The sequence below is a fragment of the Drosophila santomea genome, chromosome 3R, assembly GCF_016746245.2.
Source record: "Drosophila santomea strain STO CAGO 1482 chromosome 3R, Prin_Dsan_1.1, whole genome shotgun sequence".
NCBI lineage: Eukaryota > Metazoa > Arthropoda > Insecta > Diptera > Drosophilidae > Drosophila > Drosophila santomea.
The window spans coordinates 26,813,233-26,838,413 of NC_053019.2; the positions used below are offsets into that span (position 1 = coordinate 26,813,233).

The window sequence follows — 25,181 nt, forward strand, 5'->3', positions numbered from 1 at the left end:
ATCCTTATCTTCCCCCTTTCGTACACATTGTTCGTTTATTGAAACCATAGGTTTAATCAATTTCAGTTTTATTTCTCCCATCAATTCGTTACTCATCAATTTAAATTTCAGATTTGGTAATGCTAAAGGGCTATCATGATTGCAGTTCTATGAAGTGGATCAGAGCGATATCGGGAATGCCTTCAAAGATTGCGGGTTGCTGCTAGTAAATAGTGATCTCTAGGAGTTCAGTGCTTAGTTCGGTGAGGGCATAACCTTGATGCGCTCGAAGGCTTGTTTCTCCAGACTCTCGCGGTGCTTGGGATCGGCAATCTGGATGAGTTCGTACATCCTCTGGCGCACGTTCTTGCCGAACAGCGAGGCGATTCCGTGCTCCGTGACGACGTAGTGGACATGGGCACGCGAAGTGACGACGCCAGCGCCAGCCTTCAGCGTGGGAACAATCTTGCTCTCGCCCTTGCTGGTGGTCGAGGGCATGGCAATGATTGGCACACCCAGTCCATCGAGACCCTCCGCCGCTCCGCGAATGAAGTCCACCTGTCCGCCGAATCCGGAGTAGAATCGGGAGCCAATCGAGTCTGAGCAAACTTGTCCAGTCAGATCGACCTCAATGCAGCTGTTGATGGCAGTCATGCGGGGCTGCTGTTTCACAATGCTGGTGTTGTTCACATAGTCGATGGCGTACATCTCTGAAAGGTGGACGGACAGTTAGGCATTAGATCGTGCTCATATCCCATACATTTAGAATTCAACCTTAGTGTTTCAGGTCTAAACATACCGATGAAGGGGTTGTTGTCCACGAAGTCGTACAGAGCCTTGTCACCGATGAGGAAGGAGCCCACAATTCTGCCCTGGTGCATCTTCTTCTTGCTGTTGGTGACGCATCCCTTGCGCACGAGCTCCACGACACCGTTGGCGAACATCTCGGAGTGGATGCCCAGATCCTTGTGGTTGTGCAGAGCGGCGAGAACGGCGTCCGGGATGCTGCCAATGCCCATCTGGAGAGTGGCGCCATCCTTGACGAGATTCTCGGCAATGAGCTTACCGATCTTCTTCTCCACCTCCGAGATCTCACCAGTTCCGTGCTGAGGCAGATCATCGGTCACCTCGATGGCGAGGTCGAAGTGAGACTTGTGGATGATTGCATCGCCAAAGGTGCGCGGCATCTTGGGGTTGATTTGAGCTGGAAAAGGAATAGCATCAGTCACAGGATAAAAGAGTTTCCTCGAGTTCGCAACTCACCAACAATGAGCTTCGAATTGAGCAGCGCAGCTCGCACACAATCGACGCTGGTGCCGAGGGAGCAGTAGCCGTGGTTATCGGGGGGCGACACGTGGATGAAGGACACATCTGGCTTCACGATCTGCTTGTAGAACAGCTGCGGGATCTCGTGAAGGAAGATCGGCACATTATCACCACGGCCCTCGGCCACCGCCTTGCGCACATTGGCGCCCATGAAGAAGGAGTTCGAGCGGAAGTGGTCCTTGTACTCCGGCTTGGCGTACTCGCCAGGACCCTCAGTGTGCATGTGGCACACCGTGACGCACTCCAGATTGTTGCTCTTTCCGTGCTTGGCCATCGCGTTCAGCAGAGCCACGGGCGTGGCGGCTGCTCCGCTGGCGAAAACGGTGTTACCTGGAATGCAGGCGAGAAACCGCAGTTTTTATTACTAATATATTTATTAGGCACACGCTGCTAATCAGATATTGTGCACTTAATCTATTGAGCAGGTCTTATCTAGAGATTTGCATGACATGCTACCCGCGGGCCTTCAATTAAATTACTATTCAATGTTGCCTAATTAATGATGCTTTAAATGTTAAATGATAACGAGTCTGTCAGTAGATACTATCAGTTAATAAACTGTTTTGATACATTAAAGGTTCAAGTCGTATGTTCCCAGCAAGATTTATGAGCTGTTAATCTGAAGAGCATGGCCTGATCCATTCTATGAAATCCTGACCAGGCAATTAATGCACATCGTACTGAAGTTATCCCCCTAGGAATATATTTACATCGCGAGCTAAACGAAAAACATGTTTGCCAATTAGTATACTTTTAATAGCTGATCATATATGTATTAGTTATTAATCAAAGTAATATAACTTTCTATAAAGCTTTAATCGGCAAATGCGGTTTCTGTAAATCATTCATTACTATTTACATACATTATATTGCGCTGGTCATGCTTTCATTGAGTAACAAACAAAGTCTATAAATTGTTTCGCAAAACGATTAGTGCTAAAATTTATAAATTTTCTCTCTGATTATTCCACTTCCTCTCTGAATTTAGTTCGTTACTCTCTAGAGCTTTAAAGCTATAGCTATATACACTCATATGTACTAATTTATATTAGTTAAAAGGAGAGTGATAGTGAGAAGGCGGGGAGTGGGAGCGCCCATTGCCCAGAAACGCGTGATAATGAATGTTTGTAAATAAATAACACCGGTTTCCCAGTGGGCATTACATGGCAAACAAGACTTCTGCCGGATTGAGATTGCAGTATAATCAGAGGGTATACATACATATAGATTTTGCCATTTGATTAACGAGGCAGAAAAAGCAGAGGCACATGAATTCAGCAAAAAGTATCTGATTGGACTGTGTTACGTAAGACAACTGTAGCTTCCAATCGAAATGTTTGGACAAAAAAGATAATATATATAATAATAATATACTATCATTATAGCTATGCCTTGGATTGTAAAATCAGAGATGTAGTAGTGTGGTACCTAGCATATCTGAAAGAGCAGCCCTATGCATTTTTGAGCACATGCATCATGTTTGGCCAATCTATTTTGGTTTCCGCCTCTAGAGGCCGGCATTCCGAGGTACTTCTGTATGCGGCATAGAAAAAACTAAGATGGCAAATGAAGTCGAACGAGCGAGCCCCTTCAACTGGGGAGTCATGCGATAAGTGTGATTCTTATCGGCAGACGACTGAGCCACGTCGACACGGTCAAGTTTTCCGCAAGGCGTCACTATCTGCACTGCCAAACCTTCATTGTGATATTTACTGTGACTTGAAAACCCAAATATGCATATCTTACGCACAGGTTTAGTTAGTTAGTGCCTACTGTACCGCTTATTATCTGCCAAAAACGTGCCAAACGAAAAAGTTTTCCAAATCAAATTACGTCGTAGATTTGGCATGGCTCGTGTTGGTGATTTTGGCTAAAATTAGAGATACCGCTTTCGGGTGCCACTCCCCCTCCAAAGACCCGCCCCCCGCTATAATATCACCAATTTGCACGGACCTGCTGATGAGATGCCGTAGAAGTGCTAAGAAATGGAGATATCTGCGGAAGCCGAGGGCGTGTCCAGAATCTCAGGAGACTGCCTCCAAATTGGGACAATTGAATTTAATCAGAGTGGAGGCTCCCAAAAATCAGATGATTGCTATCTTTATACTGACACAGAAATTATCTAACTAATACGAATATCGTTGTGATAAGAAGGCTTGTTGGAAATTAAAGAATATTTTTCGGAGCACTCCATGATTATGTTTCCATAATTCACCTGCCGATACTCGTTGCATAACCTTGCCTTCTTCTAAAGCTGCTAAATACTATAGTATATGGTGTATGGTATATGGGTTCCTACAAAGAGGCGGTCTTATCAGCACCACTTCCAAAGGCCGGCTGAGTGGATAGACGTGTTTATGAACTACATACGCGGTCGTTCTTGCCACTAAGCCGAGCTTTGCATCGGACTCTTCTCTTGTTTTTGCCCTGGGTACAAAGTACAACTTGTGCTGGAAACTCATCTACAGCGCTGAGCATATGCATTATTAAATGTGTATAAATATCTACGGGTATATGCATTAGTAAATGTGACACGCACAGCTGTTTTCACGCGATTAAATTAATATAATTTACACTTGTGCTGCTGCAGCACCAGGAATTACAATTAACACAAGGTTTACTGATAGCCACAAGCGGAGTAGCTTTGAATGGCAACTTTTCGATAAGGGCAGCTACTTAAAAAGTGATTTGCTTATTGTATAACTCACTAACTATTTATGAAACTAGAACCCCAATCAACCAAAAACCTATCACAAGGTAATACAATATACTAAATATTTGCTTCCAACTTGCATATTATATAGCCTCCCCACCCCATTGGCCCACGAGTGTCTCCTAATCACGGTCAATTAAATGCCAACAATCCATGTACTGAGCACCCTGTGACTGCCCTTCCCTATATACACACGTAGGTATATAAGTACATATGTACATGCATAGTGTGTGCTCGAAAGTAGTTTGGATTGCGGGCACACATGGGCTTACATTTGCATGGCCCCACAACCCGGTGTTCTCGTTTCCATTCTGTTTTCCTAAGCAGGCCCACTAGAAGGTTACATAACCGAAAGATTGCAAACAGCGCACGATAAGAGGGACCAGTTCTGTTCCGAAGAAGGGAGGGGGGTTCCTAGCCAGGACTCACCCGATTTCACGCATGCCACGGCCTCCTCCGGCTTGACAATTGGAGGCTCCCGGTCGATGGGATGCGACAGCTCCCGCACGTAGGTGAAGTAGTTGTTGTGGGCGGAGACCAAGGAGGCGGTGGTCGCCGTCTTCAGCAGGCTGTTCAGCTGACCCACATGGCGCGCCAATTGCTTGCTCATGGTGGACTGTGTTGTGGTAGTGTGTGTACTGAGTACTCTGTTGTAGGCACGCACGTCGAGAAGGGTTAAGCGAGAAGTCCGCGAGATGCAGGAGGCGATGAGTGGTGGGTTTTCACTGGGGAGAGACTGCTGCGCTGAGTTCCGTCCGCTGCGGCACCAAATTTGCAACTGGTTCGCCAAACAAAAACGCCATAAAAGCTCTGCGGCGAAAGCTGTCTGCCGATCACAATCCAATCTCCCCGAGCTGCGTCTCCGCTCCTCCTCTTCGCTTCCAGTTCGAGTCGTGCTCACGTAGATGAGGAGCACATTTGATTATTCGATGTGTTCCAGTGCTTTGAATTTCTAGGCTTTATTGAGTATTTGTACATTTTATTTTGATGTTTCAAAATTTACCAGCTGCCTGTGTTGAGCAACGCACGGATGGTTCGATAACAACGGCTATCGGTATACATCGATGGGACGATTAGTTTGGCGCCACTTTTGAAAGCTGATAAGTGCAATTCGTAAGAGAGCAAAACCCATTTGTCTTGTTTTTAAAGTACATACTGGTAGAGCATTTACTTGGCATTTATTCACTAGGGTTATTCGTTTGATTAATCAAAAATTCCTAATACATAAAAGCGCTTTGGACTAACGATTAAAAAATAACAAATTACATTAGTTCCGCGTTAATATCATAAAAAGACCTTATGTGATGTATACAACGCAATTCCTCTATGTACAGGCTTAAAACGTAGGCTCGTAGATATATCAAAAGTTTGATCTATGATGTATTATAGCGCATGTGCATGTGGTACATTGCTATGACTAGTTTATGCGATTAGATGCCTCTAGACTCTAGACTATAGACTCAAGTTAACTGGCCGCTTGCTAAACGGCTTCGGCACAATCTGGGGATACGAGTTAGTATATTCATGTATATGGTCTATCGCTAGTATTCGTATGTTTAGATTCTAGTTTCAGTTTAAAGGATTGCCAACCCCGTCGCTCGGAACTCTGTCGATCCGCGGATCTGGACGGAGCCTAAACACCATCAGTGATTATCGACGAAGTGTTTAGGGCGAACGGAAACAAGGTAGGAGATTACAACACGGCGATGCCATTTGAATGTGTGACTAGAGGGTTACTTATAGTATGAGTTGTGCAGCGCCCGAGGCGAGGGTCTTTGGGCTTCTGTCTTCTGGCTTTGATTATTTTCGGTTAGTTAGCTGATGCAGATTACTTGCTGAATGTTCGTTTACAGTGACTAAGGCTACTGCTTAATAATACTACTTAGATAACGCTATGAGCTAGGCTTCCTCGCCACTAACTGATTGGTTTCCATGCCGAGGGCTCCCCAGTTTTCCTGGCTTTCCTGACTTTCTGGCCTTACCTCGTGGCCAGCGTCATGTTCAGGCACAGCTCGTGATCCCGCAGATCGCCCCAGCCGCCGTTGCCCTTGCGCAGCTTGGACTTCTTCATCAGACTGGGCACCGTGAGGGTGAGGGAGCGCGGGAAGAGCTGGTGCGAGTTGCGGGCTATCCGCAGCACGTGCTGCACCTTCGAGATCACCTGGTTGGACTCGCAGTTCTTGTTCTTGTGATGAACGCCACTGAAAGAGAGAAGCAGCAACGTATGACTATAAAGCTCCCTTGGAGGACAGGAGTGCTGCTCACCATTCTCCGATGTGGAAGACCCGCGGACCCTTGACAATCATGGCGTGCAGCTTGCGCCGCAGACACTGCTGCGAAACGTGCTGCAAGGACCAGTCCCAGTTGTAGTCATCGTAGGTGCAGAAGTGGCGGGCGCACTTCCGGATGTTCGACCAGGTGGTGCGATTGAAGGCGAAGCCCATGTTGTGCTTGCTGCTGACCCAGGGCATGACCTCCACCTACCGAAGAGAAGAACCAGGTCAACCAAGCACAATGCTGAACAATGGCAACAAAACAACAATATATGTATGTACATAGAAAACGGAAAAGGTTAGGTGAGGAGTGGAGGCATGCAAATTTCAATCGACGCGGTTCGAATTCTGGTCTCCGTTTCCACCGGCACTTTCTTCGTCCCGGACTAACCACTAGGTGGATTCAGAGTGCGAAAGCCGGATTTGCGGGTGGGGTACAGTGCGCGCCATACCAAATACCTTGCGATAGTCATTCTCGATGCTCTGCCTGTCGATCTTCGCGGTGCGTACGCGGGCGTGCAGCTGGCAGATGGAATCAAGATCAGGAGCGGATTGGGGCGGAGATGTGGCATGCCAGCACGGACACATAGACAAGTACAATTAAACACATCAATTACAACGTGGCGGCAGTGGTGGGAATACAAGGTGGTGGCTACACAAGGGTAGCTATGCCAATGGGGTTGACCCCTTTCCCATCACTGCCAGCAGGATGATAGCGTTTACAGGATAGAACAGATCATGCAGAACATATTGCCAAAGCGTAAATGGATGGATGGAGTATGCAACAAAGAATGGTAAACGGGGACCGACTAGCTACGCAAACAGGGATGGTGGTCAGGCAGGAATGAGTGGTTAGGAGGAGTCCGCGGAGCTGGCGGTGCGGTGCGGTGTCGCTACCTTCTGATAGACGGAATACAATGACGGCAGGACATGATAGTTCCATGTTTGTGCACCATTTTTGCTGCTGCTATGGCTACTTTGCTCATTATTGTTGGTGTCGGATGTGGCGGCGGTGGCGGTGGCTGTGGCTGTGGCGGTGACAGTGTTGATGAGGTTGCCCCGCCTGCTACTGGAGTCACTGGCTCTCTGGTGGTCAGATGTGTCGCCCACATAGACTTTGGATGGCTGTGGTGATTGCGCAGATGATGAGGAGGAGTAAGAGGACGACACAGCTAATTGCACAGAGTTTCTATTGTTATTCCTATTGTATCCTAATAGACTGTTTGTCGAGATCAGCGAGGAAGCATAGGATTTCTTGTTAGTCTGCGTGCCAGAATATTCGGAATAGAACAGATACAAATGGTAAATTACAGTAGTCAGATGGTGAGCTTAAACACAAGTGTGTGTGTGTATATGTGTGTGTGTGGGTCTATGATCGAATGGCCAGTACCCACTAGGGCAATGGCTGGCCATCCGAGTCCCGACAATGGATGGCTTGGATGAATGGCGCTTTGAATGAATGTGTTCTGTAGCAACGGAAGCTTGAAGGATATACATAGATGGGCTCGAGGCGCTCGCTGCGTTTCGCAGCCAGTGGTTTAGCACTTATGGGCACCGGACCACCCTGCTCCGGTTCTCACCTTGCTGTGGTACGTGTAGTAGTTGAAGGTCTTCAGATAGGTGCCCAGGGACAGCACGTTGCACTGGGGGCACAAGTCTTTGGTGCGCTGCTGCATCATGGCCAGCAGGTATAGGAAGTCCTCGGCCACGTAGTGGTCCTCCTCGAGGAACAGTACCAGTCCTGTGCCGGCATTGAATGCTTTAGTTTGGAGTAATAAACCAGAGAGTACGTTGCTCACCTGTGTGGTAGCGGGTCACCTCCAGCTCGTTGAACACCCGGTTGGCCTTCCAGATCCAGTGGTGCTTCGTCTGCGTGAACTTCGCCTCCCGATAGTGGCCATAGAGATCGGGGTACATCGCATTGTTGCAGTTGGTGATCAGAGCTCTGGAATAACAGATACTTATAGCAAACGCCTGAGGATTGTTGGCCACTGTTAACGCACTGCTCCTTTTTGATGTTCCGCGGACAGTCGTTGGGATCCACGCCGGGATACTCGTTAGGATGCGTTTGAATGGAGTAGGGGTAGAAGATCTGCATCACCTTGCAGAAGTCGATCTGCTGCACCAGGTCGTTGATGTCGTCGTCGTAGTAGTCGTGCGAGAACACCAGCAGCACCTTGGAGATGTCCCGAGCCTGCGCCAGACTAACGATCAGGTGGCGCAGGTAGGTGATCCTCGTGTGCACCTGGACCACGATTATCACAGAGTCGTTCTGCAGCGGTCCAAAGACGTCCTCGTTGAGCACCATCTGCATGTCGTTGTACCTCACGATCTGCCGCTTGATCTCCGTGATATTCGGAGGATGGTACACGTCGAAGCTGATGGTGCTGGCAGTGGCAGCTCCCGGGCTACTGGCGTTCAGGAGCAGGGCTAGGTCGTACGGAATCCAGATTAGCACCTTACTATCGTGGCTATGTCGGCGATGGCTTACCCGCGCCTGTGAGGGCTCCTGCTCCCGAGGCGGTGTGGTTGCGGGAGTGGGGCGTCAGATACTTGTGCAGAGTGGCGGGCACCATGGCCAGGATGGCATCGTCCGAGTCGTTGGTCACCGCGTCGCCCAGCACATTGTCCCGCGAGTCCACTGGATCAGGGATCAGGATTGGTTTAGATAGCTGATAAGCTGATGATGCGCATTACTGGCGTCTACTTACGATAGTTAAAGTTGTTGTACTGGAGCAGGCCAAAGATGCCCAGGGCCAGCAGGAACAGGCTCCGCATGTAGAAGTTGTTGCGCTTGCGACCCATTGCTCCGGTATTGGGCAGTGGGATCAGGATGCGACCTGTTCAACGGCAAACGGCAAACAGATTTAGCAAGGCTGACTTTTCTACGCGGCGATCTCGTTTCAATTACCCCTCATTTTCGACATCGCGTCGCTCCTCGCTGCCGGAATCGAGTAACTGCTGCTGCTAACTCACTGGTGGAGCACCTTCATCTCGCCATCTGGAAGTAGTGGCCACAATTATTGCGAGAAGCCCAATCACCAGCAATCCAGTGATTACTTGCTTGCGCCTTAAGTACTCATTTAAAAGCTGCCAAACTTATCACATAATTGGATTAAGAACAGACAATTGATTTGAACAATAGCTTCACTTCCGAATGCTCCAAAAAGTTTGACGTCTGTCAAAGGAACTAAGATCATCTGGAAGTGAGGCTACAATTCGGTAAAGTGTAAGCTGGTCTGTAATGAGATCAGGTTCTCCAGGGCGCACCCGCACAATGGAACTCGGCATGGGAATGCTAATCAGCAGAGTAACGAGTATGGATCCGTGCTTGGGCACTGAGTACTCAGTACTGGGCACTTGAGTTTAATTAGCGGCGGAGGCTCAGAGCTCGCCAGATGAACGACGATGGGTGGGTGGAGAGGAGCACATGGTCGCCGCATGGAGAGAGAGCCTGCCTGCCTGCCAAGTGGGCGGACTGCGTCTGAAATCTCAATTCTGAAATCACAAATCCGCGGCCTCGCGTCAATTGGCGTAAAAATAGATTCGGCGGCGGGCGGCTCAGCGAAATTTCACAAGTGAAACGCTTTTGCCTCGAGGAAGCGCAATTTGCGTGGCGGAATCGGGAAAGAACTAGATAATACCCGCCACTAAAGCATCTAGTGACTAGAATCATGCCACATCATATGTAGATACGCATGCTGCGGATTCTCGGGGGCGTTTTTTGGATGCAAACGCGATGACCCATTTGGAGCTATGCTATAATCATAGGAAAGGAATCCAGCAGTAGTCATCTAATAAAGTTAGGAGCTTATTGTATCAACACTCATGATTTCTCGCTGTGTAGAATCGCTGCCGCAGACAACTAAACAATATAAAAGTACACTTTCATACCTTCCTAAGTGCTTTCGTATGTAAACAATGTATTATGATGAGAATAATGAAATTAGCTCATATCAGCCCTGTGGTTCAAGGTCGAAACTAATATTATAGCATATATATATGTATATATAGACATAGAAATTCACATAAGGTTCGAGACTTGTATTTGGAAATGAGGCAAATAATGTGTAGTTTTAACGGCTTTTCCGCGAAACTTGGCTAGTTTACTTTGGAGTCACGTTGTCGCCAGTTGAAAGCAGTTTCGATTCACAACTGGGCATCGGACAGCTCGGAACCAAGTCACATGGGTGGTTCTCCAGGCGCCCAGCTAACTACTATATGTATACTCTATGTAGCTTCAGTTTGCAACTGCGATTGATGGGATACGAAACCCTACTGGCTGCGACCATCCAAGCCAGTGGGAGAAGCGAGTTTTCGATCCTAGGACTCCCACTCCACTCCGGAGGAATGCGTAATGAGGCGCCGCTGTGCCGGGGGCAACTAATTAGAATGTTTCCTGGTAACGTCAATCTGACGCACTTGAGTGGGGAAAATCAATGGGCATTAATGACTCGACCCTTTATTAATAAATTGTAAGTGGGCCAATTGACTGACACGACTGAACTCGGCTTTGAAATTCAGGCGGTGAAAAGCGAGTGCGGAAAAGGTCTAGGAATAGCAGTACACTGAGCGAAGTTTTTACTTTCTTCTAGCAAGCGTGTTTGAAGTGGGAAAGCCTGTTAAATATTCAGCATTTGAGCTAGTTTTTACGAGCAAATGAGCGCTTGCAACGGCAGATAAAAGTTCATTGACTTGGCTCATTCATTCAATAAATGAAAAATGTATTATGCATTAGCTTTTAAATGAAATAATAAGGCTTTTGTTATGAACAAATAAGCATGTAGTTGATTGTTGTGATACCCAAAACAACAGTAGTATTTTCTTGCTGTGCAGCCACTTTTTTTTGGGTGTGTCGGTGGGAGGTGGGCGCTGGCAGGGGGCGGGGGGGTTGGGGCAGGGGCAGTGTGGCGAACAGGTATTTTCGGTTTAGTTGTTACGAAATAAGTGGCGAAAATTGGCGTGCCGAAGGCGAAGGCAAGAAACCAAAACAAACACACGAAAACGCAGGCAAATGCGCCGTACACTTTGCATTGTTTTTTCGCCTTTTTCTCTTGACTTTTTATGGCTTTTGTTGCTCTTTGCGGGCGGTGTTAAGTGCCCCGTTTGACTGGACTCACCTTTGCTGGACTTTTCGAGCAGTGTAGCCGCCTGGTAGGAGTCCAAATCCTCCATTATTTCGCGGTCGACACTTTCCTTGCGGCCAATCGATTTTTCAGAGCGCCCCCAAAAGTTCAAATGCAGCGTAACGAATTCGCAGCTTTCGTCCGCTTTTCCGCGCATTTTCCGAATATACACCACTTGGTGGATTCCCCGGGGGAATCGAATTCGTCACTTTTAGTCCTGTTTCTTGTTTGTTTCGCACTTTACGCACTTTTCACTTTTGTTTTTGCAATGCAAAATGCTCCTGCACTTGCGATACACACACATACCAACAGCTGCTACGGCCGCCGCTGCACACACACACACGCACAGCGGGCAAACGGGCATCGCTATTCCCGTCTCGCTTCAACCCACTGCCGTGCGCATTTTCACATTTCCCGCTTTTGTTGTCACTCCGCTTGATTCACTGGCCGTTCATCCGGGTGCTCCGTTTTCACTTTCTATTGACAGCGACGAACAACAACAAACTCGCGAGTCGCGATCAAGTCCGCTGCGAACGAGTATCTGCGTAACTGAGTAACTGAGAATCTGTATCTCGCGGAATCGGAATCAACACAAACAGCTGTTCGGGCTGCGATGGCCAACAATCGATAGCTTAGCGATGGCAGTCGATTGCTTAGAATTTCAAAAATAAAGTTCGCTCATTAACTTGATTTTCATTTAATTATGTGCATTATGTACATTACAAGGTAATGTCTTCCTAGCGCAGTTTCCTGGCCTCGCGTTCGGATTCCAGAAGCGACAGGATGTCGCCCTCGCGCACAGGTCCTTTGACATTGCGAATAATCTGGCGGTTCTGGTCGCCGAGGAACTCAACCCGCACCTGAGTGCACTGTCCCCGGGATCCTGTGTGGCCAAGGACCTTCACCATGCGAGCATACTGTGGCTTGTCCATACTGAATACGAAAATCGAGATTTATTTGGCAATTTAATATTTGAAGTTGAAGTAAATTTGGATGTGAACATAGAAAACTATCAACCCTTTTGTCATACCTGACGCCACCTGTGGGCTTTGTGACGCACTTTAAGTGCAGACGCGAACCGCAATAGCAAATTGCATTCTTCTTTGCCTATTAAAAATCGAGCTGGCACCTTCAGCAGTAAGGGAGGCGAGTTGGCAGTCCCCGCTGCCAGTTATCGAACCAGTTCGATTTCGAACCACGCAACTCTAGCATGTAATCGTTCGTCTCGCCGTCTAACATTTGTGTCGAACTACATTTTGTTTTGCCATTCAATAAATCTATTATTTACCACTAAATAAGCGGCGCCACGGAGCCCGGAAAGAGTGTCCGCGTTCTGGAGACCCGACGAACAACGGCACGCAACGATACGTCCATGAAAAGCGCACGGCAGCAGCAGAAGCAGCAGCAGCAGCAGCAACCACAACCAGCGGAGGCAACAGCAACAAAATACACAAAATAAAGAAGCAGCAGACGGAAAAGTGCCCAAATGGTGCAGAACTGAGTGGAGAGGCCACCACGAACGGAATTCACACAGTGCCGGAGCCCGGAGACGCCGAAATGCTCTAGTGGGCGGCGGTCCAGAACGAATTTCTCCCCGCGGAGAGACCACAGTTGCCAGCGGACGAGGATGACTGCTTCTGGCGAAGCAGGAAGCTAAGAGATACATAGCCATCGTTTACGGCGGGCAGCTCAGATATCGGGATAGGATATGTTCGCGGACCAGCCCACTTGAGGAGAGGATCCGCGCGCGAGGAGAGGAGAGGATCTGCAGCCTAGTTTAGTTAGCATTTAGTCCGGTCATCGTGCCTGCGCCTTGTTAACCACACTCTCTTGTTTACGTTTGCTTGTTTGTTAAACTCCACAAATCGTCCTTCCATTAGTTGTTAGTCACGAATCCCTCTCGTTGAGCACACTAATCAAAATGAAAGCATCCTCGTCGATATCGAAACGTAAATTGAAATTGAAATTGAAATTGAAATCGAAAGCTAAGTTGCAATTGAAATCGAAGCGTCCAGCCGTTAAAGCTACAATCAAATTACACCCGTCCAAACCCACCTCGTCATCGCCATCGCCATCGTCACCGCCATTGAAGATTGGAGCCAGGGCCGCCAGAACTGCGCCAGGATCAGTCGTCTGCCATCCCAATTGAGTGAAGCCGAGGATACACGAATCTAAGGGTGAGTACTGCTCTGGAATCCCTTGCTTAACCCATAACTAATGGCTTTACTTTCTTACGTAGTTTGTGGATTATCGGATTTGCATGGCATATTTGCATAAAACTATCACCTTGCGGACTGGTAGTATACTTTAGGAAAGGCATAGATTATACATCCTTAAAATTGCACGAGAATGATTAATGACCTAGGTGTAGATAGGGAAATCATTAGAATAAGAGAATTCATGTACATCTAAGTAATATGCCAGTTTCAGCAGGATTTTGTATGTTCTTTGTATCAAGTGTAAGCAATATTTTGCAGTAATATTTTTATTTTTATAAAATATACTTCAGTATATGATATGATATGATAATATGGCATAATCAATTAGGTAGCAGCATATTTCATTTGATAAACGCATTTACAGAAGTGCATGTTTCAATAGAGTTTCCTTACAAACTGTATATATCTTTAAAAATTCAACAAATAGCACAACATTTGAATGCATTATAAGGCAGAAAACGTTTTTGTTAACACAAGCTTGTTGTACTGTCATTCTATATCCTTATCCATATTATTTTGTACAATTTTACCTATTGTTGTTAACATATCCTTTTTCTTTTTTCAGGTACTGAATGTACTGCATCAACTGTAATATAAGTTACGTGAATAGGAATTTATGCGAATAAGAGTAATTAAGTGAAGCGCGGAGTTAAACATTTCTACAAACCGGACATCAAAAGATACAGCCATCTTAAAGGACTTGCAGCGCTTTGAATTGATATGGTCTTAAGCGCCGGCCATTTCTCACTTGAGTTTAATCGGTTAGTGTTTCATCACCCTTTACATTCTGCGCATTCTTTATATTTATTTAGGCGTAAATTGGATGCACCCGTGCGAGAAATATTTCTCTCCCCCACAAACCCAATATGTAAGGGTTATTGGAAATGGAAGGCACTTGGGTGGTTGCTTCTGATTGATTTGAATTACACTGTGTCTCAAAAAATAATTTGATTTCAGTTCTTGAATGTGAACTTATTTAAATTTCAAAGGATAGATTTTTAAAATTGCATACCTTACAAAATTGTATTTTAATGCACTATTTATAACTTTCATACCTCCAAAAGTAGTTTGATTAATATTTATCTAATTTCTATTGTTAGATAACTTTAAACACCTTTTTATAGTTATCAGATTTATGAGTCTGATCCTATTTCGGTTTCCAATTTATTTCCTTTTCCCATGGCAAAGTCATCAAATTCTTTCCAAGTAATATAAAGAGTAGCCAGGATCTCTCATACTGTAAAAACTAAAACTCTATAAGCTAATGGGTAACTTGATCTTTTACTAGCCGAACCTAATCGAGAATTTTTAGTAAAGTTAGTAATGTTACAACTTCAGTCTTATTTAACTAAAAGAAAGCCTTAGTTTAGTCCAAAATGAATTTTATTGTTCTAATTTTTTCCAATCTTTCAACTTTTTTTTCAGGAACTACTGGAACCATTCGGAACACCAATATCTTCCCTTGATTTCATGTTGAATTTTTTATGCAAATTACATATGTGAGTATTCAGCTTATATTTATTATTATATCAATTGCGTTAAACTTTAAGGTAACTACGATTGCATGCGAGAATCTCAGAAATGAAAACAAGTATGAATAACTGATTAACATGGATATACTTAAGTACTTTCCCATTTTTCGAAACATAATGAGCATAATATCCTGAAGAAGTCTTAATCACGAGTCAGTCTCTTGTAAATTGCTTAATTGTAATTATGCCGAAACTGTTTCTTCACTTTTATTACTTACTTGATTATAATATACCATGATTTCATTACTATATGATTTCCTTATGGTTTATTGGGCTGCTCCACTCTGACTGAGGTCCTGAGTCCTGCAGCAAGTTTCTTTCTTGTGCCGAAGAGGAGCAACAGTTGACCGCGCCCAAGTGCATCCTTCGGTGTCCTTGCAATGGGCGTTGCACCTGAAAAGTGGGCGCTTCCGCGCTGAACTTTTCCGGCTTTGCTGGCAACTTTTGCCGCGAACAAAGTGCCACTATTGACCTTCGGCAATACTCGCAGCCGCCGTGTTTCCCCCAGTTTGCCAGTTTGCCAGGAGAGAGGAGCAGGGAGCAGGGAGTGGTCTAGACCGCCATCAGACGCCGTTTGTCGGACTCGCTTGGTTCAGCAATGGCGGTCTTAACCTCATTAGAAACAAATGAGGCTGCCGCCGGTCGCCCCTCCCTTCGCATTGTTTTCCAACTCATTCGAAAATAATTTCCACATTTGCGTTTAGGGGAGGAATCGGAATCTGAATTGAACGCCGGAGGTGGGTCTTCTGGCTCAACCCTTGCCCATCCCCTTGGCCTTTTCAGGGGATTGAGAACTACAAAGCAAACCCAACAACTCCGCTGCTCTGTTTATGTACAATGCGAACGGGCGTCTGTTGCTTCCTATGCCAGTGGGCCACAACTTGGGTCTGGGCTTAGGCAGCAGGCAGGAGGGAGCAGGGAATGGGAGTGGGGTCTGGGGTCTGGGGTCTGAGGACTCAATCTGGACCTGCGCATATTGGTTGCACACAATGACTCCTATTCGCCTGGTGCCGTCTCGCTTGCTCCGCCGCAACCACGGACACTCTGAAAAGAACATCCTTTGTGTGTTGTTGTACAATGTACATGAAGCACCATTATGTTGGAGGTCGTCCCAGCGCCGCCACTCGCACTCCTGCTCCTCCGCGGGCCAGTCCATCAACAGCTGGTCGGGATCTTCGAGGGGCAGTGGTGCTCCACTAAGAGAAAATATCCCCGAAATGGTTCTATTGGCTCTGCAACACCCGATGTGTATAATGTGTTTCAAATCAGAGCAGGATTTTTAAATCAGCACAAGAAGAATAAGTTTAAGTGGTAGAATGTTCCATTATTCGTATATAAAGTATGGTTAAGTGGTAAGGTATCTTTTAAAACACAAAGTATATAGCCTTTTAAAGGTAAACGAAAGTAGACCTTGGATAACTTGGATAACATTTGTAACTAGTTTACCAAAAACAAACCTTTTCCATTCCTCAGTTTTAAGAGTTTTGATATAGATAGAATCAGTTTTATAGAACTCAAAACTATATCCAAGTCAAATAATGAATAGAGCTTCAAGTTGTTGATTGATAATGGTGAAGTGACATGAGTGTACGAGTTTATAATTTGTTTCCCAGGATAGATTTAATTGAAGTTCCTTTTAGGATACTTAGTTAGGGAATAAATAGGCTTCATTATTTCTCTTTTCGGTGAAGCATCAAAGTTGTTGAATGACTGACACTGACTTTCTGAATCACGAATAGGTGTACTAGGTGTAAAGTACTAGATTTTTCCCTGTGTGGCACCCACTGCGATGTGCTCGTCGATTAAGTTCGATTTCCGTACATAAACGACGTGAGCGCCATCCTCGATGTCCGCATGCAACAATTGTGAATGGGCGAGGTTGTGGGTGCGCCAGAGGATAAGGATGAGGATGAGGATGCTGGTGGGAGTGAAGCCGAGGATGAGTCAGAGGCAGTGGCAGTGGCAGGGAGGGCTGGCCAGGAAAGGCAACCCCGAAATGGTCTATGTACTCTGGCTGCTCGGCATGGGCGCACATACGTGGCTGGCAGGGTGAAATCTGACATCGCTGTCAACGCTGGAAGATTCTGATTCAGATTCAGATTGAGATTCATAATCGCAACTCGGGACGCTGGCACTCGTTCAGTTTGACTTTCCGCGCGTCAAGGCATTGTCACCGTATCCTCGTGCTCCGTGGCTCGTGGCCAGATTTGTCACAACAATTAGTGGCGATAGTAATCCGAAAAGTCGCGCAGCTCCGAAGTGAGCAACCTGTCGCGGCATTGTGAATGCATCAAAGGTGATTTAAGTGTCGTGCTGTAGCATACCTGTGGTTGGGATTCTTTGGATTCCTTTGGCTTGAAACTAAGCCAAATCCTTCGAGAGCTGCTGGCACCTGGGCAACCGTTCTCAGGGAAACCCTGGGCAGAGCCAGTGGCCTCCGGCATGTGGCAATGGGAAGCCCTCATCTCACGCTAGACTTACCTGCCTGCCAATCATCGGAACTCATAACTTGAAAAGAATGGGAATTATCCGGCGAGGCGTACGCAATCTAATAGGGATAGAAAAATCATCATCATCTGCCCTCGAGAGGGTCTGTCTGCTCATATTTCATTGTTGTTTCTCAGCATTCGCTTGGCAGCAAAATCAATAAGGATTTATTTAATTATTTCATAATTTCCGTTCAACTGCATTCGCACAACAATGAATCAAACTAGTTGCTGCCGGGGGTTGAACTTTAACTCCGAGTGCCTTCAATTTGTAATCCATTCGTTTATCGGGCGCTCCATGTCCTTATGTCCTTCTGTAAACAGTTTACCCGCTTCTCATTAGGATTGCATGGACTTTGGATAAGTTTCCATTCACCGGCGGCATATTTGGAAGGATAATAGTTTTGCTGGCAACTGGATCAAATCATTATTATGCAAATTGAATTGAAATTAATTGCTTCATGTTACTATTTCACTTTTATTATCCTTTTCTTTTTCTGGTTTGTTCAAAATACGTTCAATTAGATGGGAAAATAATGTTGATAATAGGGTTTGAACAATGTCGTTCTGCTTCTAAACTTCCCTATTTCATTTGAATAAATAGTTTAGAGTTAAAGTCTAGAGCCTATTGTCGACTTTTAGTTTTCTATAACAGTTAAGAGGAAAAGTTCGGAATAATTATGTTTGAATAAAGTCAAGAAATCACTTTCTGTTTCTGTTTCAATAAAACTAAACTTTGGTTGGGTTTATAAACAAAAGAGCAATAGAGATTATATACACTAATCCTTCTAAAATTTATCAACTAGTAACTGATATTATAGTCCTTGATCTACGTTTTTATAAGTTTTAAATGAAATACAGTTTATAAAGTGCGTTTAGTAAGTAGAAAGAGCATACAAGGCTTTTATGTAAGTTCTCTAGTTTCAAGAGGTAGCAAAAGCATTCCTTGAGTGATTGTGAAACCGCTTAGGTAACCACTCGCATCAGTCAAAGGTAATTCCCTCTTCTGGATGAATGTTCCCAGCCCCATCTCACCACTTTACCATTTCGCCATTCGTGGTGGCCTTAAAATGCGCCGGCAACTAACTTTCTTTGTGACCCAAGTTTTAAAATGCAGCTACGGGGCTTTCAGTAGCAATTACGCCATTAAGGTCGAGCCGAATCTTTGATGTCGGCGATGGCACTTGTTAGTCCTGAGGATGCAAAGGATGCAAAAGGATGCCAGGATGGCGAAATGCAAGATGATGCACCAAAGAGGTGCCGATTTCCCCTGCTGTTTGGCGCTGTCTTTGTGCCGCTGATGCCTTGGCCACGGGGGAGATGCGGGCCTCAAGTGGACGAAGCCGGAGGCTGTCCTTCTCCTAGAAAGCACCGCCATCGCAAGGATGCCTCCCTAGTTGCTAGTCCCTCGCCGGCGGATTCCTTTGCGGTGCCGAGCGTTTTAATTGTGCCTTTCTTTGTTCTTTTCGCCGTAATGGAGTGCTATGCAAATGGCGTTTTGATGAATTTCCTTGGCTCTCCGCCGGCGCTATCGCTTTGTGGATGGATGTTGGCTGCTGGCTGTTGGCTGTTAGCTGTTCGGTTCCCCAGTTGTCCTGGCCCTGCTCAAAACAACGAAAACAAACAAGAGCAGCTTTCATCCCCTTTCATCAGCTCGCCGCCAGTGTATGTGTGTCTGTAAGTCATGGCTGGCTGGCAGGGAAGTGCTGCCCAGGCCCACAGCCTAACCCAAAGCTGAACCCAAACCCAAACCCTTCTGCTCTCCACTTCTCGCCAGGCTCTGCTCATGTCCTTTATGCCATCTTGTTGTTGTGTTTGTCGCTGTTCTGTTGTTGGCGGCCAACTTAACCAGTGATGACCGTTTTTAGTAACAAAAGCTAAGAGTTAGCTAGTTAAAGAGTTAGAAGTCCTATAACTAAACACAAGTACTGTCTATAAGGTTTGGCCAAGAATGTCCAAGTACTCGATGAATGAATATTGCCAGTTTCTTGGTTGAAATATAGCTCTCTTTAATATTATAACTATACCTTATGTTCTTAATCTGAAGTTAGAGATTGGAACAGCTGCGTCTTTAACTATGGAGATACGTCCATTAGTAATTTCTTTATATTTGTCATTAAGCCATGTATACATTATGATTGAATGCACTTGAAAAATTCCAAACCATTGAGTTTTATGTTAATGTAGTCTATCCTAAGATGTCATTAGATGTGCTTACTTAACCTTGCCAATCAAAACTGCAGTTATAATCGACGATTTGCCTCAGGATCTGTTGCTAAGTAATCTGTTTTTAAAGTTTTAAAAGTTTCCCCATATTCTTTAGAGTGATTTTCAACCAGAAAAGAGCTGAACTAACAGCTCTGCGCCAGTCTTTATTGCAAAGGGGAGGAAATGAAGGGGCGCAACGAAGAAAAGGGAATATTTTTGATTTACCAAAAGCGCGACGCGGTGCTTACTTTCTAGTTTCGGCCTGCTCTCGAACGCGTCAGACAGCTCGAGGAATCCGGGGACTTTAAAGGAGCGGAGTCCTTGCCACCATCCCCGATTTTAGCATGCCTTTATTGGGGTGTGTGCTCGAGTGAGCAAGTGAGTGTGTGCGAGTGTGTGTGTGAGTGTGTGTGCGTATTTCGTGTTCAAATTTTGTACATAATGGATTATTGTCCTTTTGCCTTTCCGTTCTCCGTTCTCGGGCCATGCGCCCGACTGCTGCATTGGTCGATATCGTCAACCAATCAAAAGCGCCCTCAAAATGGCCGCCATTCGATTCCGCTCCTCACTTTGCCCACTTGCGTGCATCCTCCTTTGTGACGAAAGGCGAAGAAGCCGCCGCCGCCGCCAAGTGGTCATTCAAACTGGCTTCGCATCCGCATCCTTGAGGATTTCCCATGCCCATTACGGCTCCAATTACGAGTGCGGTTTCGATTTCGATGCCTGCACCGCAAATTGCAAACTGCGATTCTGGGATGGAAAAGTGGGCCACTAGAGTAGTCAGTTATGCATCCACTCATCTACGATTTATTATTGTAATGTAACCCTTATTAGAAAGAACTTAAACTTAAATCCTTGTTATCCTTTTGTTGCAGGCCTTGTCTAATTGCCTTCCAAATTCGCAAACGAGCGCATCTTCCATGTCCCAGCTATTTGTAAAATACGGGCGTTTGTGATTTGAAACCGAGAAAACACGTTCGTTAATCGTAACTGGTAACTTAAGCGTAACATTAGGTAAATATTTAGCAGCGATCGCTCGTCCTGGTAAGCCAATTTAGAGTGGCATGAGTGGCCATCCATCGGGACTCCGGAAACATGATGATAATGAGTGTAGTGGCCCACGACCACCAGTACCCGGAGAAGAGAGCCGTGTTAAAAAGGTGCTCACATCACTGAATCAGTCATTGTAAAAGAAAGTCCTCTATAATCGATCAATACCCTTTCTCAGATGACCGAAGGGGTAGCAGATACCTCGAAGAATTCGTCGCCATCCTACCTGAACTGGGCCCGGACGCTGAACCACCTGCTGGAGGACCGCGATGGGGTCGAGCTCTTCAAGAAGTACGTCGAGGAGGAGGCGCCCGCCTACAACGACCACCTCAACTTCTATTTCGCCTGCGAGGGCCTCAAGCAGCAGACGGATCCGGAGAAGATCAAGCAGATAATCGGAGCCATCTACAGGTGAGTGCCATGCTTAGAAGAATGCTGATTGCTGAATGGTGGATAACTTACCTTGCCAACTCCCCACTTGCAAAAGATTCCTGCGCAAGAGTCAGCTGTCCATCTCCGATGAACTGCGCGCCCAGATCAAGGCCATCAAGACGAATCCCGAGATCCCGCTCAGCCCACACATATTCGATCCCATGCAGCGCCATGTGGAGGTCACCATCCGCGACAACATCTACCCCACGTTTCTCTGCTCCGAGATGTACATCCTGTACATCCAGCAGATGTCCGCCCAGCAGGAGCGCTGCAGCAGCAGCGGCGCCACGGGCTCGGGAAGTGGCGGCAGCAGTGGCAGCGGTGGCAGCAGCCTCGTCGGTGCCTGCGCCCTACCACCGACCACGGCGTCCGGCAAGCAGCAGCAGCTCCAGCCGCTGGTGCCGCCCGGTGCCTTCATCAATCTGCCGGTGAGCAGCGTGAGCGGGCCGCCAGCTGGCACGTGCAGTGCCAGCGGCAGTGTGTACGGTCCCTCGACCTCGGCCAGCTCCAGCGGCTCCATCAGCGCCACCGACACACTGCCACGCAGCTCCACGCTGCCCACGCTGCACGAGGACTCGGTGCTGTCGCTCTGCGACGACTTCGAGAAGGTGCAGATGCAGGAGGGCGGCGGTTCCCTCGGCTCCGGATCCGTGGGCGCAGGTCCGCGGGCGCCCGACTACCCGATTCGCCTGACGCGGGACCTACTAATAGCCACTCAGAAAAGAAGACTGGAAATCCGACCTCCTGGGTAAGTCAGCACTCTGTTGCCCACTCTATCTGTTCGTTCATAACAAAAGCTAGAGTAGTATGTATATAAGATAGTATATAACGAAATCAATAGTCGCATAGAGAAGAACTCTCAACTAGAATATAGAAACCACCCCAATTTGAACACTAGACGAGATCCACCATACTCTTATGTTTGTCTTAAGTTTTTTATTGTTAACGATGATTTTCCGTGATTAACTCCTAATTTGTTATATATTTGTTTCTTTTACTTTTTACACATGTACATGAACGCTCACAAAAACACGCACGCCAAAAACACGAACCACCCCGCATTCTATATACTACATACTCCAAATATTCCGAATATTCCAAATATTCCAAATATATATGCCCACCAACACTCATTGGACCTCAAAACACCACCCGCATATGCATTGTACATATGCTTACCTCTACACTACTGACTCGATGAATATACACTGCGTTTTCCTTATTTGTTTGACCATTTTTGTTTGTGGATCTTGACGAATCCCCCACTCACATACACACGATCACACACAATTGGGCGCCATTGCATGGAAACTTTATGTTCCTGGTCCGATCTGCATGCGAGTAGTGCCCACGGTTACGTGTACAATCCAAGCACTACCAACACCTCCTATGTGCCGAATTCGCGGGTGGATTCGGAGAGGGCCAGCGTTAGCTCCGGCGGACGCACCGACTCCGACACCATGTCCATCTCCAGCTGTTCCATGTGAGTAGCAGCGCCAGTGGAAGCCGTCTGCCCCAGAGATCCAAACGAGATGGATACTAGACACGCGGAACCAGAAGTCCAAACCACACAGCTTGACTGACTAATCAATCCTCGTTTCAGGGACGGTCGGCCGTACATCCAACGCAGACACAGCTCCACGGAGAGCAAGGCGATCCGCCAGAGCGCGATGGCGAACAAGGAAACCAACACCTTTCAGGTAAATGGGCAAACCATTATCGACTGACTGATCTCCATCCATTTCTTCTGTTCACAGGTGATACCTCGCACACAACGACTACATTCGAACGAGCACAGACCACTGAAGGAAGAGGAGCTGGTGTCCTTGCTGATACCCAAGTTGGAGGAAGTGAAGCGAAAGCGCGACCTGGAAGAAAGAGCCCGCGAGGTGAGTTTGTGATGAGATGCGTCCAAAACAAACTTTAACTTACTATGCAACACATTTACAAGCAGAGAAATCCCGGAGCCGCTCTGCTTACCAACGAAAGATCCAGTGCCAGCGATCGAGCCTTCGCCGAGGCGATACGAGAGAAGTTTGCACTGGACGAGGACAACGACCAAGACATTCTGGACCAGCATGTGTCGCGGGTGTGGAAGGACCAAACGCCGCACCGCTCGCCGGGAACGATGTCGCCCTGCCCACCCATCCCGTCGCGCCGACGTACAGCCACCCACGATTCCGGAATGGTCAGCGATGGCGCCATGAGTCTAAGTAGGGATAACCCAATCCATGAAGACGATGATTTTCTAAACTTTTGTCTAACCACAGGCGGACACTCAATGAAGCACTCAAAGTCCATGCCGGATCACAGTTCCTGCTCGAGGAAGTTGACAAACAAATGGCCTTCCATGAACACAGACAGTGGCATTAGCATGTTCTCGGCCGACACTGTTACCAAGTACAAAGATGCGAGGTAGGTCAATGTGGCTGTAGTACTAACCCCCACTAACTCTCATCCTAACTCTGCTAAAGTTCTCGATCTGGCTCTAGCACGGCCTCGAAACTGGAGGAGGCGAAACGAAGACTGGAAGACGAGCCGCGGCGCTCTCGTCGATACGCCCAACCGCCGATGCAGCAGCACCTGTCGCAACAGCCACTGGCCTCCTTCAGCAGCAGCAGCAGTGGCGGCAGCATCAGCCTGCCACACCAGCCACCGCCTCTGCCGGCCAAGCCGCCGGAGACGATCGTGGTGTTCTCGTTCTGCGAGGAGCCAGTGCCGTACAGGATAAAAATACCCGGTACTCAGCCAACCCTGCGTCAGTTTAAGGACTATCTGCCCCGAAGAGGTCACTTTAGGTAGGTAGTATCTACTGTGCCACTCAAAGATCTCAATGCTAACTTTGTAAAACTTTGTGACCGCATAGGTTCTTCTTCAAGACGCACTGCGAGGACCCGGACAGTCCAGTGATTCAGGAAGAGATTGTTAACGACTCCGACATACTGCCGCTATTCGGAGACAAAGCGATGGGTCTTGTCAAGCCATCCGATTAATATTAAGCAAGTAGCGTAGATTTTGTATTAAGGCAAATCGTGAGTGTGGCTTGGTGCACTGATGCACTGATGCACCAAAGTACGGCTAAGTACGAATACGATAACGAACGCACCAAGTGTACGCATCTTAGAGCTAGCAACTGGAGAAGCTATTTCCGACAAATCAAAAGCTATATCTGTACGGGCGACCGGCTTTTGTAAGCATCACAAACTACTCTCTGCGGGGGCAATGTATTTTTCTGTACAACAAAAACTGATCTATTCACCGGCCACCCAAAAAAAAAGGTGGTTTGATCTACGTTTGTAAATCCATAACGAGAGCTAATCGGAGCTATTGGTAGAAGAGAAAGATCCTCTTTTATGTTGACACCTTGGCGGCCGTACGTTCAGTGTCCGAAAAGCGTTTCAGTCCCGCAGCCAGGGGCTGAGATTATTAGGAACTGCACAAAATCAATATTATTGAGAAGATTTATGGGTTTACCTCGATTGGGATTTGTTTGTTACCTTTTACTAACTACGGACTGCCTGCAATAAATTTTGTTAATATTTTTGTAATGTGCATTTTATGATGATGATGATATGATGATATTAACAAAGTTCTATTCAACTCGACAAAAATCAAAAGATAATCTGTTTTATTTTTGTATATCTATAACACAGCATACACACTTAACATTTATGTATTTATACAATGTATTGTAATTGCGTCAATTGCATCTACCGATCTACCATTAGGCACATTTCATTTCGGGGCTCGATCAGTCCAGCAGCGACCAATAGTGGGATACATGTGGGTATATTGGAGGCCCTTGGCCGAAACGGACGAGGTCGAACGATTGATTTA

The 25,181-nt window shown here is 46.6% G+C and overlaps 4 protein-coding genes across 12 annotated transcripts; 1 reads left to right on the forward strand and 3 right to left on the reverse strand.

Annotated features, from left to right (window-relative positions):
- Nucleotides 1-51: 51 nt before the first annotated feature.
- LOC120453646 (4-hydroxybutyrate coenzyme A transferase) lies at nucleotides 52-4,945 on the reverse strand. The gene is made up of 4 exons (XM_039638440.1): nucleotides 4,448-4,945; nucleotides 1,243-1,635; nucleotides 779-1,183; nucleotides 52-689 (listed from the first exon to the last, which is right to left on the reverse strand). The coding sequence occupies exons 1-4, from the start codon at nucleotides 4,626-4,628 to the stop codon at nucleotides 235-237; spliced, it is 1,434 nt and encodes a 477-aa protein (XP_039494374.1). The 5' UTR covers nucleotides 4,629-4,945; the 3' UTR covers nucleotides 52-234.
- A 216-nt stretch (nucleotides 4,946-5,161) lies between these two features.
- Nucleotides 5,162-11,968, reverse strand: LOC120454410 (alpha-1,6-mannosyl-glycoprotein 2-beta-N-acetylglucosaminyltransferase). Of its 3 annotated transcripts, none has more exons than XM_039639678.2 (10): nucleotides 11,412-11,968; nucleotides 9,203-9,292; nucleotides 9,003-9,131; nucleotides 8,783-8,932; nucleotides 8,295-8,721; nucleotides 8,091-8,236; nucleotides 7,872-8,032; nucleotides 7,189-7,554; nucleotides 6,284-6,498; nucleotides 5,162-6,219 (listed from the first exon to the last, which is right to left on the reverse strand). In XM_039639678.2, exons 2-10 carry the CDS (start codon nucleotides 9,216-9,218, stop codon nucleotides 5,997-5,999), a joined length of 1,833 nt encoding a protein of 610 aa, XP_039495612.1. In that variant the 5' UTR covers nucleotides 9,219-9,292; nucleotides 11,412-11,968; the 3' UTR covers nucleotides 5,162-5,996. The 3 variants fall into 3 exon arrangements, with proteins under 3 accessions (XP_039495612.1, XP_039495613.1, XP_039495614.1); XM_039639679.2 differs by lacking the exon at nucleotides 11,412-11,968 and adding an exon at nucleotides 9,352-9,372; XM_039639680.2 differs by lacking the exon at nucleotides 7,189-7,554 and having other exon boundaries at nucleotides 5,164-6,219; nucleotides 11,412-11,963.
- LOC120454414 (40S ribosomal protein S28) lies at nucleotides 11,928-12,487 on the reverse strand. The gene is made up of 2 exons (XM_039639684.2): nucleotides 12,141-12,487; nucleotides 11,928-12,069 (listed from the first exon to the last, which is right to left on the reverse strand). Exon 1 carries the CDS (start codon nucleotides 12,347-12,349, stop codon nucleotides 12,155-12,157), a length of 195 nt encoding a protein of 64 aa, XP_039495618.1. The 5' UTR covers nucleotides 12,350-12,487; the 3' UTR covers nucleotides 11,928-12,069; nucleotides 12,141-12,154.
- Nucleotides 12,488-12,624: 137 nt separating this feature from the next.
- On the forward strand, nucleotides 12,625-24,892 carry LOC120454409 (axin). Of its 7 annotated transcripts, none has more exons than XM_039639671.2 (13): nucleotides 12,626-13,594; nucleotides 14,202-14,397; nucleotides 15,062-15,135; nucleotides 20,738-21,022; nucleotides 21,091-21,323; nucleotides 21,400-22,092; nucleotides 22,690-22,827; nucleotides 22,948-23,044; nucleotides 23,102-23,233; nucleotides 23,296-23,557; nucleotides 23,615-23,759; nucleotides 23,819-24,142; nucleotides 24,211-24,892. In XM_039639671.2, the coding sequence occupies exons 4-13, from the start codon at nucleotides 20,927-20,929 to the stop codon at nucleotides 24,335-24,337; spliced, it is 2,247 nt and encodes a 748-aa protein (XP_039495605.1). In that variant the 5' UTR covers nucleotides 12,626-13,594; nucleotides 14,202-14,397; nucleotides 15,062-15,135; nucleotides 20,738-20,926; the 3' UTR covers nucleotides 24,338-24,892. The 7 variants fall into 7 exon arrangements, with proteins under 7 accessions (XP_039495609.1, XP_039495605.1, XP_039495607.1 ...); XM_039639673.2 differs by having other exon boundaries at nucleotides 12,627-13,594; nucleotides 23,837-24,142; XM_039639672.2 differs by having other exon boundaries at nucleotides 12,629-13,594; nucleotides 23,299-23,557.
- The last annotated feature ends 289 nt before the right edge of the window (nucleotides 24,893-25,181 follow it).